This window comes from Nyctereutes procyonoides, unplaced genomic scaffold (assembly GCF_905146905.1).
Source record: "Nyctereutes procyonoides isolate TBG_1078 unplaced genomic scaffold, NYPRO_anot_genome, whole genome shotgun sequence".
Taxonomy (NCBI): domain Eukaryota; kingdom Metazoa; phylum Chordata; class Mammalia; order Carnivora; family Canidae; genus Nyctereutes; species Nyctereutes procyonoides.
Window position 1 is genome coordinate 57,095,745 of NW_026575126.1, and position 15,735 is coordinate 57,111,479.

Below are 15,735 nucleotides of genomic sequence, written 5' to 3' on the forward strand. Positions count from 1 at the left end.
TGAAACTCTGGACCCATTAAACAACAAGTCCCCATTCTCCTCTGCACTCCAAGCCCCTGGCAACTACCATCTACTCTTTGTCTCTATGAATCTGATTACTCCAGGGACTTCATACAGGTAGAATCATGCAGTATTGATCCCTTGTGACTTAGCTCATCAGTTTCACAATCACAAAACCTCTGTGACCCTGGCAAACATAACTTCCTGAATCTCCACTTCCCCACGTAACATGCTATAATAATAGTACCCACCTCACAGGGTTGATGTTGAGGTTTAAATGAGATGCTACATAGAAGGTACTTAGCTCAGTGCCTGCCAGGTAGAAGACATGTAGAAATTGCTCAATAAATATAAATACATAAACATAAATCTATATTCTTAATTAGTAGACACTGGTCCGGTGCCGACTGTGTGTCCGGCACTGTTGTAAACCTTTTGTTATATTGACTCATTCAAGTCACACAACGACCGCACGTCGCTGGTACACGTCACAGGAGAATAGCAAGGTGCAGAGAGGTTCCACGGCTGGTTGACGGCAGAATTGTGATTGAGGTCCAAGCAGCCTGTTTTCAGGGCCCGCAGGCTTCCCCGTGGCGCATGGTGTCGCCTCGGCTGCCTCTGACCATCGGGGGACGGTCATCCCTCTGTGTACACTCAGTCCTGGATCGGGCTGTGAGGGTGAAGTGAGCGTGGTTGTTGAGATACAAGGAGATATCTGAGGGAATCCAGGAAAAAAATCACTGAGGATGAGTTGGCCATTATTTCCCAGCCCCCTGGGACCCCCTCGTGCCCACATGCCGGTCTCCTTTGGACCCTGCTGGAGGCCTTTGCCCCCTGCCAGGGAAGGCCCGAGCGCTGTCCGGGTGACGCGGCTGGGCCAGGGCCTTTCCCCCGGTTGGCAGGCGGCTCAGCAATCCTCCCCTCGCCCCTGCCCCGCCCAGCTGGGATAGAAAGTGTTTCCTCTCCTGGGCCCCAGGGCCGCCTCCCACTCAGGCTTTATTGCCTTCTTGGCACCCTCAGGGAGCCTCTGCAACCCTTTAAAAGAGCCAGAGCCTGGAGCAGGACCAGCAGCCCCGGCCCTGGAGATAAGAGGGTCCCGGGGAGCAGGTGCAGGCTTCCCAGGCGGCTCAGGCAAGCGCAGGTGCCGGGTCCCTTTGGCCCTGATGTCTGCAGAGGTGAGCCCACTGCTGGCCTCTGCCCTTGGAACCCGGCCGTCCAAGGGGGTGTGAGAACCAGTTCGAGGCTAGGGCGCTGGGGGCTTCTTTCTGGGCTCTCCTCCCACCTGAGCCCACTCTCCCTTTGTCCCACCGCAGGCAGCCGTGTCTATGTGTGATCCCGAATTTGGCAGTGGCAAGGTGAAGGAGCCAAGCATGGGGGGCAGGAGTCGCGGGTCCTGGTACGAGCGGTTCCTGCAACCCTGTCTGGTGGAGCTGCTGGGCTCTGCCCTCTTCATCTTCATCGGGTGCCTTTCTGTCATCGAGAACGGGACGGACACCGGGCGGCTGCAGCCGGCCTTGGCCCATGGGCTGGCCCTGGGCCTCATCATTGCCACCCTGGGAAACATCAGGTGAGACCAGCTCTGAGCCACCAGCCCGGGGAGCAAAGCTACCGGCAGGGACCCTGGGCATGGACTCAGGGTTCCAAGAGCATTGTAGATGGAGTGTGCGGTGGGGAGTCAGGCTGTCTGGGTTCAAATCCTACCTCTGCAGCCTGTGGCGAGCTCTGTGGCTTTGGGGAACTCCCTCTCCAAACCCCAGATTCCCCACCATAACATGGGAAGAATAGAGGTGTTTTTTGTTGTTTTTGAGTTTTTTTTTAAAGATTTATTTATTTATTCATGATAGACAGAGAGAGAGAGAGAGAGAGAGAGAGAGAGAGAGAGAGAGATTGAGAGGCAGAGGGAGAAGCAGGCTCCATGCAGGGAACCCAATGTGGGACTTGATCCCGGGTGTCCACGATCACCCCCTGGGCCAAAGGCAGGCGCTAAACCGCTGAGCAACCCAGGGAATCCCCTGTTTTTGAAAGAGTTTTTAAAAGAGTTTTGTTTGAGAAAGAGAGCAAGGGAGTGGGGCAGGGGCAGAAGGGGAGAGCGGGAGAGGGGGAAGTAGACTCCCCACTGAGCTGGGAGCCCTGTGCAGGGTTTGATCCCAGGACACTGAGGTCATGACCTGAGCCGAAGGCAGACGCTGAGCAGACTGAGCCACCCAGGAGCCCCAAGAAGAGAGGGTTTTTTTTTACATTATTTTTCTCAAGCCCACACATAGACAATGCGAGCCAAGTGCCAGGCGCTGCTCTAAGCACTTTCTAGATAGGAGTTCAGTGAAGCCTCACAACAGTCTCTTGGGGGTCCAAGGTTATGTGGTCAGTAAGTGGCAGAGCTGGGAGGCAAGGCCAGGTGGAGCGCCCCAGGGGGGAGACCTGGGAATTACAGGGTGAGCTTAGCCTGCACCGGGTGCTGTGCTGCCGACATTCCAAGGGGGCTTTACTTCAGCCTGGGGAGAGCAGGGTTCAGCCACTCGGGAGCTCTTTCCAGGGCCCGGGTACCTCTCTCTGTCTACCAGTCTGGAGTCTGGGGTCCCATTCTGACACGGGGCTGCACCTCTCCAGGGCTGGGGCTCTGAGCCAGTCTGGAAGGAGTTGAGGGTTGGTCACCCACCATGTCTTCCTCTGGGCCCCCTGGGGTCTGGGTGCAGGGCAGGAATGGGGCTGCCCTCTCCTCCCCACTCTCCCCCACAACCCCCTCCCCCCACCACCTGGCACCTCAGGGAAGATGGGTGGGATCCGTGCCTGGTTTCTACTTGACCAAGGTCCGTGATTCACTCTGGTGCTGCAAGGCCAGCTGGGCCGGGGGGTGGGGTGGGGGGATGGCTGGGACGCATTCCCTCGGGGGGGCCTGCCTAGGCCTTGGTCTCAGTGGCTTCCTTCTGCTTTTGTGGGTGACAGTGGAGGACATTTCAACCCTGCAGTGTCCCTGGCAGCCACGCTGATCGGAGGCCTCAACCTGGTGATGCTTCTTCCCTACTGGATGTCCCAGCTGTGCGGGGGGCTGATCGGGGCCGCCTTGGCCAAGGTGGGTGAGCCCCACGGGGGAGGGGGGAGGGGCAGGGCATCGGAGGTGCCCCGCTCTTTTCCTGTCAGATTTTCCTCCAGCGGGATTGGGTGGGTCCTTTTTTCCTGGGAAGGGGGCCTTTGGGTCTCACTAAACACACCCTGTTCTGTCCATGTCTGGACACAGCCCTTCCCTGGAAAGACCAGGAAGCAGAACTCGGGACTTGAAGTTTCTCTTCCTGAGGCCATTTCGGGCTTGGCAATGGCTTTGGACAATGTTTCTAGTGTGTTTTCATTCATTTGTATGTGTATTCATTCATTCACTCATTCGTTCATTCATTCGTTCATTCACTTGTTCATTCATCCTACAAACTGAGGGTTACTCTCCTTGAGAAACTCCTGGACCAACTTCTCTGAATGTCCTCCAGGCTGCCTGCCTTTACATGGAGTCCCTCTACCTGTGATGGGAGGTAATATTCAGTCTACACCTGGAACCTTCCCTCCTGCCAGCTCCTCCTCCCCGCCACAGAAGTTTTATAGCTCCACATGTAACTTCATTGATGGACTCCCTTCCTCTGGCCTTTGCTTCTCTTTTTCTTTCTTCCCTGTTGCTGTTAGGTCTCAGTCCAACTGGGGGCCCCTGCAAGATGTAGGCTGTGTGGACCTGTGTGTTGGGGGGCAGGGGGGGGATGCCTGTTAGGCTGGCGTATGGTGCGTAGCTGCAAGTGCTAGCCCATTGCAGACTTTGGTCTCGAGTCCCATCTCCCTGGCTCCCCTGCCCTGGCCTCCCCATGCCCCCCTCTGAGAGCCCCCCACCCCGCTGCAGAATGAAGCTGGACCTTCCCGCTCTGATACTCAGTGCAAAGCAGTTCCCAAGCTCTCCCTCAGGCCAGGCTACTTGCAAACCTGCCCAACACAGTAGTGAGCATTGCAGGGTACATCCCTCCCATGCGGCAGTTTATACGTCTTCTCTTGTTAAATCTCCCCGTGACATCATGAGAAACCAGTCAGTTCTTAGGGGGCCCTCGCTGCCTGAGCTGGGGGCTGTATTGGCACCCCCACTTTACCGAGGAGGAAACACAGGCACTGCGGAGTCAGGGGTTGGGCCACGTTCAGCCGAGCTCGTAAGCAGCAGAGTCCAGATTAGGTCCAGGGTCCGGAAGCTTGCTCCGCCGCCTTCTCTCTCCAGGTGCTGGGATGACCCCTGAGGCAACATTCCCCGAGAAACTAATGGGGCTTCACCTACCAAGGGGCCTTGAGGGTCTAGCGGTGGGTTCATCTGACCACATGTGGTTTCAGGGTGTGTTGAGTAAGGAACTTCTGTGTTCTTCTCAAGGAGGGTCATCTAGTTATATAAGCTCGGACTCACAACCCCCTGCAGCCACTGCTGGGCGATCCCATTTTACAGATGAGCAAAGGCTCAGGGAATCCCGTGGTTCTCACTGAGCCACACAGTAAAAACTGGAGCGGATTGGACAGAACTGGTCACCACTCTAAGGACTGGCATGAGCTTTGAGTCCCCCTCCCCTTGGCTCCCAGCCTTCTCCCTGCCCCCGCTTTGAGGCTGAGCGCTTCTCTCCGCAGGCAGTGAGTCCTGAAGAGAGGTTCTGGAACGCGTCTGGGGCAGCCTTTGTGACAGTCCAGGAGCCGGGGCAGGTGGTGGGGGCCGTGGTGGCCGAGCTCATCCTGACAACACTGCTGGCACTGGCCGTGTGCATGGGCGCCATCAATGAGAAGACGCAGGGCCCTCTGGCTCCATTCTCCATTGGCTTTGCTGTCACCGTGGACATCCTGGCGGGGTGAGCAGTGGGCCCTGTGGCCAGTCCTGGGCCAAGCCCTGGAGGAGGTCAGGTCAGGCCTGCAGGGCTTCCCTGAGAGTCAAAGACTCGGTAGCTAATGGGGGCTATGGAGGTGACGCAAACAGAGGAAGTGAGCCGGCATTCGCAGACTACAGGGAGTGGTGGGGACTGGGGTATCTAAGAAGGCACGACTGTTCACCTCTAGTAATCTATTGCTGTCAGGGAACATGACCCAAAGTCGTTCTAGGGAAGTCAGAAACCTGACTTCTCTCTCTCTTTTTTAAAAGATTTTATTTATTTATTCATGAGAGAAAGCGCGAGAGAGAGAGAGAGAGAGAGAGAGAGAGAGAGGCAGAGGGAGAAGCAGGCTCTATGCAGGGAGCCCGATGCAGGACTTGATCCCAGGACCCCGGGATCACGCCCTGAACCGAAGGTGGGGGCTCGACCGCTGAGCCACCCAGGTGCCCCAGGAAACTGGCTTCTCATGTGAGGTTTTCCATTTTCTCAAAGCTTGTGTGTTCAGCCAGTGGGTGGGCAGGTTTTAGCCTCAGACCTGCACAGAGCCTGCATATCCACTGACTCATTTAGGTTGTGCCCGTCAGGAGGCTCAGGAGGCAAGCCTGGGTCTGGGATTATTTCTCCCATCTTTCATATTTGAGGAAAACGAGGCCAGAGAGAACACAAGCGACTTATGTCGAGTCATTGGACAGTGGCAAATTAAGGACAGACGTGGGACGAGAGCCCGAGTCGCCCAGGAAAGGGGGCAAGGGAGCCCCTTCCTAAGGCGCACCTGCTCCCTTCCTCGGGGACACCCAGTGGAGCCTTTCCAGGCCCATCCTCCTGGGAGGCGGAGTCGGGGGTGGGGGGTGGGGGGTGCATAGAGCTGCAGCGGTGCTCTCCTGCCCCTAGCGGCTATTGGCTCTTTTGCAATTGACTTGAGCCTTCTGACTTGGGACCTGGCGAGGCCTGTAGGACCCCAGCTTGGGTGACCCCAGATCCAGAGAGGAGAGGGGCTCCTGGGGGAGGGCCCCACCGCTGTAGGAGACGCTGGGTCCCAAGCTAGTGGCACAGCACAGGCCTCAACAGGGGTAGCTCGATGAAATCCTTGTATGTGACTTACGTGTGAGTCACGGGCTCTTAAATGCATGATCTCGTTCATTCCGGGCAACAACCTGTGAGGTAGGTCCTCTCACCTCCTGTGAAACACAGAGGGGTTCAGTAAAGGTCATGCAGCTAGAAATAGCTGGGCTGGGTTTTGAATCCAGGTCAGCTCGACTCCAAAATCTGTTTACTTACCTGATGACTGCTTTTTCAACGTTGGCAAGGACCTAGATGCATCTTCTCTGCCTGTCATCACAGCCTTCTCTGCTGGCCTTTCTTCTAGAAGGATGTGTGGTGCATCTGCCATTAATAGCACTTCCTGGTGCTAATAGCCCTTTCGCCCATGCCTTCTCTGGGACCCCTCCTCCCTCCACCAAGCCCCACGATATGCTGGCTTCAGGAGGGTTTCTGGGTGGAGTGTGACCTAGAACTAGTTGGGGAAACAAACTTGGCATGAGTTGGGGCCCGGTCGGGATCCTGGTGACCGCCCGGCTGGGTGTTTGCAGGGGTGCTGTGTCTGGAGCCTGCATGAATCCTGCCCGTGCCTTTGGACCTGCCGTGGTGGCCAATCACTGGGACTTCCACTGGATCTACTGGCTGGGCCCGCTCCTGGCCAGCCTGCTTGTAGGACTGCTCATCAGGTAGGAGTGTGACCCACGGTCACTGGCCCCTCTGATGGATACCTGGTGATGATTTCCAGAGCTAGAATCTGGGGCTAGAATCTCAACTTGGGGTTGAAGAAGGGAAGACAGAGGCTTCTTCAGAGGCAAAGATTATGGCTCTAGGACCTTTGGTTACAGGCAGCAGAAATCCATTTCAACCCAGTTTATGTCACCAGGGGGAATTTACTGGCTCAACATAATTGAAAACTTCACGGGTAGCACTGGCTTCAGGTGGATTCTCAAGCAGTGTCTTTAGGCCATGGTCTCTGCCCCCCTCTGAGCAGGATTCATGCTCTGAGAGGCTCTCCAGGAAGGCAGAGATGCTCACCAGGACCTCCAGCAGCTTGACAACTCCAGAGGAACTAGAACAACGGCTTTAGCAAAAGTCCGGGGTCTGATGTTCACTGGACTGGCCCAGCTTGGGTCTGAATCCATCACTGTAGCTGTGGGGGTCAGGCACGCTTACTGTCTGTGTCTGGACTCGAGGCAAGGTCATGGTTCCCTGTGCAACCATGTGGACCAAGGGTGGGGGAGGAGTGGCTCCTCCCAGGGGTGTCGTACAACTCCAGGGAGCTCTGTCCACGGAGAAATTCATGGCCATGGTGCCCCCAAGAGCAGGCCTGCCAGCAGGTGCCATTCACACGAGCTATAGCATAAACAGCGGGGTGGGTAATAAGGTTGATATTAGGGGAAGGAGCCTATCTGCTTGACTGCATTTCCCCGAACTCTCCTCTTATGAGCCTCCAAGGTCTGTAGGGTCCTGTGTTTTCTGCTCCAGGTCATGCAGGGGTTAAGATCTGGGTCTGGTCCAAGTTAAGCACCTCCCACAGTCTGGGAGAGCACAGTCGCTGGGTGGGGCTGGTGCGAAGTGTGGCCCTCACTGCCCACCTGCAGTCCTGGCTTAGCCACTGGCTTGGGCAAAGCATCACGGATAAATCTGCCTGTTGCTTTTGGAAAGGCAGAGATGAGCATCTTCAGGGAAAGGGCTGGGACAGGATTTGGCTATTGAGGCTGGGAAGGCTCAGAAAAGCATCTTTCTGGAGAATTCTGGGCCTGGAGATCTTTGATGAAGGGCTGGGTCTCTCCAGAGCCCCAGATGCTCAGAGACCTCACTGGGCCATCTTTTCTGTAGGCTCTTCATTGGAGATGGGAAAACCCGCCTGATACTAAAGGGGCGGTGACACTGAGGTGGTGATGTTCCTGCGGCCTCGTCCGGATTGCAGACGGGCGACCTCCTGCGGCTGGGGTGGAGGCCCAGGGGAGCCGGCCACCCGCTTGCTTCCCCCACGTGGGCCTGGCCTTCCAGATGACAGACTGCTGCCAAGGTCTGAGGATGCTCTGGGCTTTCCGAATTCCTCTGTGCTCCTCAGCGCCCTCAGCCTGGGGAGCACGCTGCCAGCCCTGCCCGGCACAGGCGTGTCCCCCCCCCCCCCCCCCCCGACGGGGAAGCTCCTACAGCAGAAGAGCAGTTGGAAGAGGCTGCTGTGTATGCATGAGCTCATTTCTGCCACCCCCTTTCTTTCTCCTTCTCCTGGCCCCCGACTCCTCTGTTACAGAAGGGCCTTCTGTGCTCGGTTTCCTTGCTTCCTGCACTGCCAGTCTAGCTTTGCAATAAATAGTCCAGTATTTGGTGTGGACTTGCTCTTTTTTTTTTTTTTTTTTTTCGGAAATGGGCACTGCTGGGAAGGAAGCAAAAATCCGGGTGGGGCCTTAGCTTAGAGTCTAGTTAGCTGGGGCCTGGCTCAGCATCCAATGCCAAGGTAGGTACGGTGCAGCCCCCCCCCCCCCCAGAGCCTGTCTCCCACTCAGCTCTGCCGGGAGCTCAGAGTCCATCTCTGATCACAGACTGCAGGGGCCCGCTGCAAAGCCCAGCACCACCCAGGTTGTGGACCCGCCCACTCAGGGCACTCTGCTGGGACGAGGGTGGGAATGGGGGCAGAGTTGCAAGGATCTCCAGAAGAAGCTGATAATGTGGGATAACATGGATCTGGAGAGACAGTGGTCTTTGGAGGCAAGATATGAATATCATGAATAAGGAAGGATTGGAAAAAGAGAAGACATGTTCTGAACTTCACACCTTACAAAAAGAGTGTGCATCATCTCTGTAAAATCTATGGGTCATTTATGGAAGAGGCTCATTATAACACCATAAAGAAGTACTAGAGAAAAGTAATTCACAACAACAAGTGAGGACTGGCTCACTACTCCAAGATGAGCAAAACGCTCACTTGAGTAAAAGTGAAGAAAAGGCTCACTAGAGAAAATCACCAGTATGCTTTAAGGCCACCTGGTGCGAAAACAGACACACTAAGTGCCCAAATAGCCAGAGCAGTTTTTGGAGAAGAGTAACAAATGATAATAATAACATCAATGAGCCTAAAAAAATAAAAAAGACAAAGGGAGGCAATAATACAAAACCAGAAACAAGCAAAGTAGAACTCTTACAAAGAGTCAGAAGTGTTAAAAGTTACTGAGTCGGGATCCCTGGGTGGCGCAGCGGTTTGGCGCCTGCCTTTGGCCCAGGGCGCGATCCTGGAGACCCGGGATCGAGTCCCACGTTGGGCTCCCGGTGCATGGAGCCTGCTTCTCCCTCTGCCTGTGTCTCTGCCTCTCTCTCTCTCTCTGTGACTATCATAAATAAATAAAAATTAAAAAAAAAGTTACTGAGTCATTTGGCTAAATAAGTAATGAAATAAGCCTTTGGTAAATCTAGTCAGTAACAAAATAGTTATACACACACACACACACATGCCTGCGCACACACTCATGCACACACACTCATGCACACATGTACGCACACATGCATATGTATGTATGCACAGCGTGTATGCACACATGGGTACAGCTAACACTGATTATTTGTTATGTGCTTGGCACTAAGCAGAATGTTTTATATGCATTTTCTCATTCACTCCCCACAACGACCCTATAAGGTAGCCCAGTGGGCTGAATAGCGTCCCCCCGCATCCATGTCCACCTGGAACCTCAGAATGTGACCATATGTGCAAATGGGGTCTTTGTAATGTAATATGGGTAAGGATCAATCACAGTGAGATCATGCTGGGTTAGGGCGAGCCCTAAGTCCAACGGGAGTGTCCTTGGAAGAGACAGAAAAGGACACACAGAGATGCAGAGAAGGCAGGGGAAAGACAGACGGGGCTGAGAATGGAGTTATGGTGCCGTGTGCCAGGACCAGGGTCCTCAAGAGCTAGAAGCAGCGAGGGAGGGAGTGTGGTCTTGTTGACACCTTGGCTGCCGACGTGTGGCCTCAGAACTGTGAGAATAAATTTCTGTTGTTTTAAGTCACCCAGTTTGGGTAATTTGTACAGCAGCCCCAGGAACGTAATACAGGCAGGTACTTTTACCCTCCTCATCTTTCGGAGGAACAAATGGGAGGATCCACGAGATGATGGATGACTTACCCAAAGTCACACAGTTAGTTAAGTGGTAGAGCCAAATTTTACAATCAAGAATGTTTGACTGTAGGGTTCATGATCTTGGTCATCACACTTCACAGTTTCTGAGTGAGGGACAGTGTGTCTCCTGCCTTGTCCCCTACTTGGCTGTTAGTCCTTCATTAAGAGGGACAGGAAGACAAGCATCGTAAGTCTTCTCACCTCTAACGTGCAATTGGGTTTCATGTCAATTTGTAGACCACAAGTCCTCAAGAGGAAAGACGAGCTAATGCATCTTTGTAACGCCACATTATTTTGGGGCAAGAACAACACAGGCTGATCCCAAGGACTCTCAAAGTCATTCAGACCCTACAGGGTAGAATCCGAATCAACCCAGATCATTCCCACCCTGTACAATGAAGGTATTGCTACGGAATGCTCGGGAGTCTAATGTAACATTTTGTAGAACATTCGCTCCATACCCAGTACAGAGTAAGTGGACAAGGTGTTTGCTCTTAATATGTATGGTTATCTAATTAAAGGTTTTGCAACTTGCAGTTATCAGAATGGTGGTGAGGGGTGGGTTTCTGGAGCAGAGTTTGTCTTTCTCTTTCTTTCTTTCTTTCTTCTTCCTTCCTTCCTTCTTTCTTTTCTTTTCTTTCTTTCTTTCTTTCTTTCTTTCTTTCTTTCTTTCTTTCTTTCTTTCTCTTCCTTTCTTCTTTCTTTTTCTTTCTTTCCTTCCTTCCTTCCCTTTTCTTTCTTTCTCCTTCCTTCCTTCCTTCCTTCCTTCCTTCCTTCCTTCCTTCCTTCTCTTCCTTCCTTTTCTCTTTCTTTCTTCTTTCTTTCTTTCTTTCTTTCTTTCTTTCTTTCTTTCTTTTCTTCTTCTTTCTTTCTCTTCTTTCTTTTTTAGGTTAATTTTTTTTCTTTATTTTTAAATTTTATTTTTATTTTATTATTTTATTATTTTTATTTTTATTAATAAATTTATTTTTTATTGGTATCCAATTTACCAACATACAGAATAACACCCAGTGCTCATCCCGTCAAGTGCCCCCCTCAGTGCCCGTCACCCATTCACCCCCACACCCCGTCCTCCTCCCCTTCCACCACCCCTAGTTCATTTCCCAGAGTTAGGAGTCTTTATGTTCTGTCTCCCTTTCTGATATTTTCCACACATTTCTTCTCCCTTGCCTTCTATTCCCTTTCACTGTTATTTATATTCCCCAAATGAATGAGAACATATAATGTTTGTCCTTCTCCGATTGACTTACTTCACTCGGCATAATACCCTCCAGTTCCATCCACGTTGAAGCAAATGGTGGGTATTTGTCGTTTCTAATGGCTGAGTAATATTCCATTGTATACATAAACCACATCTTCTTTATCCATTCATCTTTCGATGGACACCGAGGCTCCTTCCACAGTTTGGCTATTGTGGACATGGCTGCTAGAAACATCGGGGTGCAGGTGTCCCAGCGTTTCATTGCATCTGCATCTTTGGGGTAAATCCCCAACAGTGCAATTGCTGGGTCATAGGGCAGGTCTATTTTTAATCTTTGAGGAACCTCCACACAGTTTTCCAGAGTGGCTGCACCAGTTCACATTCCCACCAACAGTGTAAGAGGGTTCCCTTTTCTCCGCATCCTCTCCAACATTTGTGGTTTCCTGCCTTGTTAATTTTCCCCATTCTCACTGGGGTGAGGTGGTATCTCATTGTGGTTTTGATTTGTATTTCCCTGATGGCAAGTGATGCAGAGCATTTTCTCATGTGCATGTTGGCCATGTCTGTGTCTTCCTCTGTGAGATTTCTCTTCATGTCATTTGCCCATTTCATGATTGGATTGTTTGTTTCTTTGGTGTTGAGTTTAATAAGTTCTTTATAGATCTTGGAAACTAGCCCTTTATCTGATAGGTCATTTGCAAATATCTTCTCCCATTCTGTAGGTTGTCTTTTAGTTTTGTTGACTGTATCCTTTGCTGTGCAAAAGCTTCTTATCTTGATGAAGTCCCAATAGTTCATTTTTGCTTTTGTTTCTTTTGCCTTCGTGGATGTATCTTGCAAGAAGTCACTGCGGCTGAGTTCAAAAAAGGTGTTGCCTGTGTTCTCTAGGATTTTGATGGAATCTTGTCTCACATTTAGATCTTTCATCCATTTTGAGTTTATCTTTGTGTATGGTGCAAGAGAGTGGTCTAGTTTCATTCTTCTGCATGTGGATGTCCAATTTTCCCAGCACCATTTATTGAAGAGACTGTCTTTCTTCCAGTGGATCGTCTTTCCTCCTTTATCGAATATTAGTTGACCATAAAGTTCAGGGTCCACTTCTGGGTTCTCTATTCTGTTCCATTGATCTATGTGTCTGTTTTTGTGCCAGTACCACACTCTCTTGATGACCACAGCTTTGTAGTACAACCTGAAATCTGGCATTGTGATGCTCCAGATATGGTTTTCTTTTTTAAAATTCCCCTGGCTATTCGGGGTCTTTTCTGGTTCCACATGAATCTTATAATAATTTGTTCTAACTCTCTGAAGAAAGTCCATGGTATTTTGATAGGGATTGCATTAAACGTGTAAATTGCCCTGGGTAACATTGACATTTTCACAATATTAATTCTGCCGATCCATGAGCATGGAATATTTTTCCATCTCTTTGTGTCTTCCTCAATTTCTTTCAGAAGTGTTCTATAGTTTTTAGAGTATAGAACCTTTATCTCTTTGGTTAGGTTTATTCCTAGGTATCTTATGCTTTTGGGTGCAATTGTAAATGGGATTGACTCCTTAATTTCTCTCTCTTCAGTTTCATTGTTAGTGTATAGAAATGCCACTAATTTCTGGGCATTGATTTTGTATCCTGCCACGCTACCAAATTGCTGTATGAGTTCTAGCAATCTTGGGGTGGAGGCTTTTGGGTTTTCTATGTAGAGTATCATGTCATCGGCGAAGAGGGAGAGTTTGACTTCTTCTTTGCCAATTTGAATGCCTTTAATGTCTTTTTGTTGTCTGATTGCTGAGGCTAGGACTTCCAGTATTATGTTGAATAGCAGTGGTGAGAGCGAACATCCCTGTCTTGTTCCTGATCTTAGGGGAAAGGCTCCCAGTGCTTCCCCATTGAGAATGATATTTGCTGTGGGCTTTTCGTAGATGGCTTTTAAGATGTCGAGGAAAGTTCCCTCTATCCCTACACTCTGAAGAGTTTTGATCAGGAATGGATGCTGTATTTTGTCAAATGCTTTCTGTGCATCTAATGAGAGGATCATATGGTTCTTGGTTTTTCTCTTGCTGATATGATGAATCACATTGATTGTTTTACGAGTGTTGAACCAGCCTTGTGTCCCGGGGATAAATCCTACTTGACCATGGTGAATAATTTTCTTAATGTGTTGTTGGATTCTATTGGCTAGTATCTTGTTGAGAATTTTTGCATCCATGTTCATCAGGGATATTGGTCTGTAATTCTCCTTTTTGGTGGGGTCTTTGTCTGGTTTTGGAATTAAGGTGATGCTGGCCCATAGAACGAATTTGGAAGTACTCCATCTCTATCTTTCCAAACAGCTTTAGTAGAATAGGTATGGTTTCTTCTTTAAACGTTTGATAGAATTCCCCTGGGAAGCCATCTTTCTCTTCTTTTTTAAAGAGATTGAGAGCTAGGGGAAGGAAGCAGGAAAGAGAGAATCCCAAGCAGGTCCCATGCATGAAGCTCAACACAGGGCTCAACCTCACGCCCCCAAGATCATGACCTGAGCTGAAACCAAAAGTCCAGTGCTTAACCAACGGAGCCATCCAGGAGCCCCTGGCAAAGAGTTTCCAAATGGACTTTGCACATATATATTTCCTCAGCCAGCTACCCTCTCTGGGCCTCTCAAAGCGGAAAAGTTTGGGAACCACTCACACAGCCCAACCCCAAAACCCAGAGCAGCTAAATAATTTAACTCAGTCACTGTGTGATGGAGCAGCAGAGCTCAACTAGGATCCAGGATTTTGGACACATTGTGTTCTTTCTACTCCAACAAGGGATGTGCTGCTCCAGACCCAGGGTTTGAGTAGTGATTCATTTCTTTTCACCAGAATTGGCTTGAGTCCTCACATGCTGTGTTGGTGGGAAGCCCACCAACTTCCCACCAAGAGTTGCACTCTTGCATCTGTCATCACACTGTCCAAGAACTCTGTTTCAGCAGTCCCAAAGAGAAGCATGCCCATCTCCTACCTTCATGCCTTAGCTTCTTTGTGCTTGCTGTTGCCACCATGTGCCTCTCTGCCACATGGTGCTGCTGTTGGGAGTGGTCCTTGGACCACTTGTGGTGTGTGCCGAGTAACACTCGTCCAGGACAGGGTAGGTTCTTGGAAGAGGAGTCCCTTACTGAGAATTCCAGTTTCCACACCAAATACACTGGCATGCTCTGTGGGCTCTGTGCTTAGGTACCCAAGCAATCTTATGCCTTAAGGCCAAAGGCTTTCGGGTCTTGCCCCCTCTTCCCTATTCTCAGGTTTTGCCATCTCCAAATGGGTTTGGGTCTTCACCTCTCTTGAACCCAAAGCATCGTTTGCCTTTCAAGCCCTTGGACTCATTATGGGGTCTGGGGGGTGTGACTAGCTATATTCCTTTTTTTAAAAAATTGAAGTATAGTTGGCCTGCAGTGTTAGTTTCAAGTATACAACCTAGTGATTTGGCAGCTCTAGTACATTCATTGTGCTATGCTCACCAGTGTATCCACACGGCCCGGTTACCACTCACTAGTACAGTACTACTGATGATGTTCCCTACGCTGTGCCCGTCATCCCGTGACTTACTCATTCCATAACTGGAAGCCTGCACCTCCCACTCCCCACCTTCCAGCTACATTCCTTTTAGTTCTTAAACACAAACACATTCATTCTCCTCACTTCAAGTCTAATCAGTTTAACTGGTTTATAGGAATTGAAAATTTTTAGGCCTTAAGACTTTGTTTTTCCCTTAGAGATTTGAAGTCTCTCATCTAATTTCCCAGACCTGGCTCAGTTCACAGACCTAAATGTCTGTGAGGGAATGGAGGCCTTTGTGGGACAACATTGACAGAACAGTGCATGTGAGTGTTGCAAGCCATCATCTTCACTTCCTTGGGTGAATGGTTGTGGTCTACTGCTGCAGCTGGCTGCACAGAGTAGAGGCTTACAAAGCCCAGGTGAGAGATGCATGCAGTCTACCCTACCTTTAGGTGGATGGCTCTCTAAATCCATCCTGTGGCTCCTCCTACAGTGCCTGTGAGTTTAGTTGGAAATCCATCCTTGCCAAGTGGCAAAATCTCCACACTGGCTCTATGACCTGTGGATTTGAAACTGTTAGGGGAACAAGGGTGAAATGGAAACCACTGGAACTCTTTGAATGAAAACAGTAAATCCAAAGCCACACTGGGGGATCCTGCATCTTTGGGGGAAATTGTTGATACTTGTTCACCACCAGGAAAAGCTGTGGGTGGGGGCCTCGCTCAGAGTACATGAGCTATGTGCTTCTGGGGTGAACTCCGCCCTAGAATCAGAGCCAATGCTTGGGACAGTGGTGGAGACAGCTCCAAGGGCTGCTGCACATGTACAGCTGGGAACTCACAAAGAGTCTGTGTTGTGGGGAGAGCAGGGAGCTGGGATCACACCAAGACTCTTTAAGAGAGCTACTGGGATACACTTTTATGACCTCTTGGATAGTAGTCTTTTCCCTTAACAGAACACCTCCTTCAAATTATGGCAAACACCAACAGGAG

General features: G+C 50.6%; 1 protein-coding gene across 1 annotated transcript; it reads left to right on the top strand.

Moving 5' to 3' along the window:
- The first annotated feature begins 982 nt into the window (after positions 1 to 982).
- On the top strand, positions 983 to 8,247 carry AQP8 (aquaporin 8). Its single transcript, XM_055339391.1, has 6 exons — positions 983 to 1,175; positions 1,314 to 1,567; positions 2,944 to 3,070; positions 4,633 to 4,847; positions 6,455 to 6,589; positions 7,743 to 8,247. Exons 1-6 carry the CDS (start codon positions 1,164 to 1,166, stop codon positions 7,789 to 7,791), a joined length of 792 nt encoding a protein of 263 aa, XP_055195366.1. The 5' UTR covers positions 983 to 1,163; the 3' UTR covers positions 7,792 to 8,247.
- Positions 8,248 to 15,735: the final 7,488 nt, after the last annotated feature.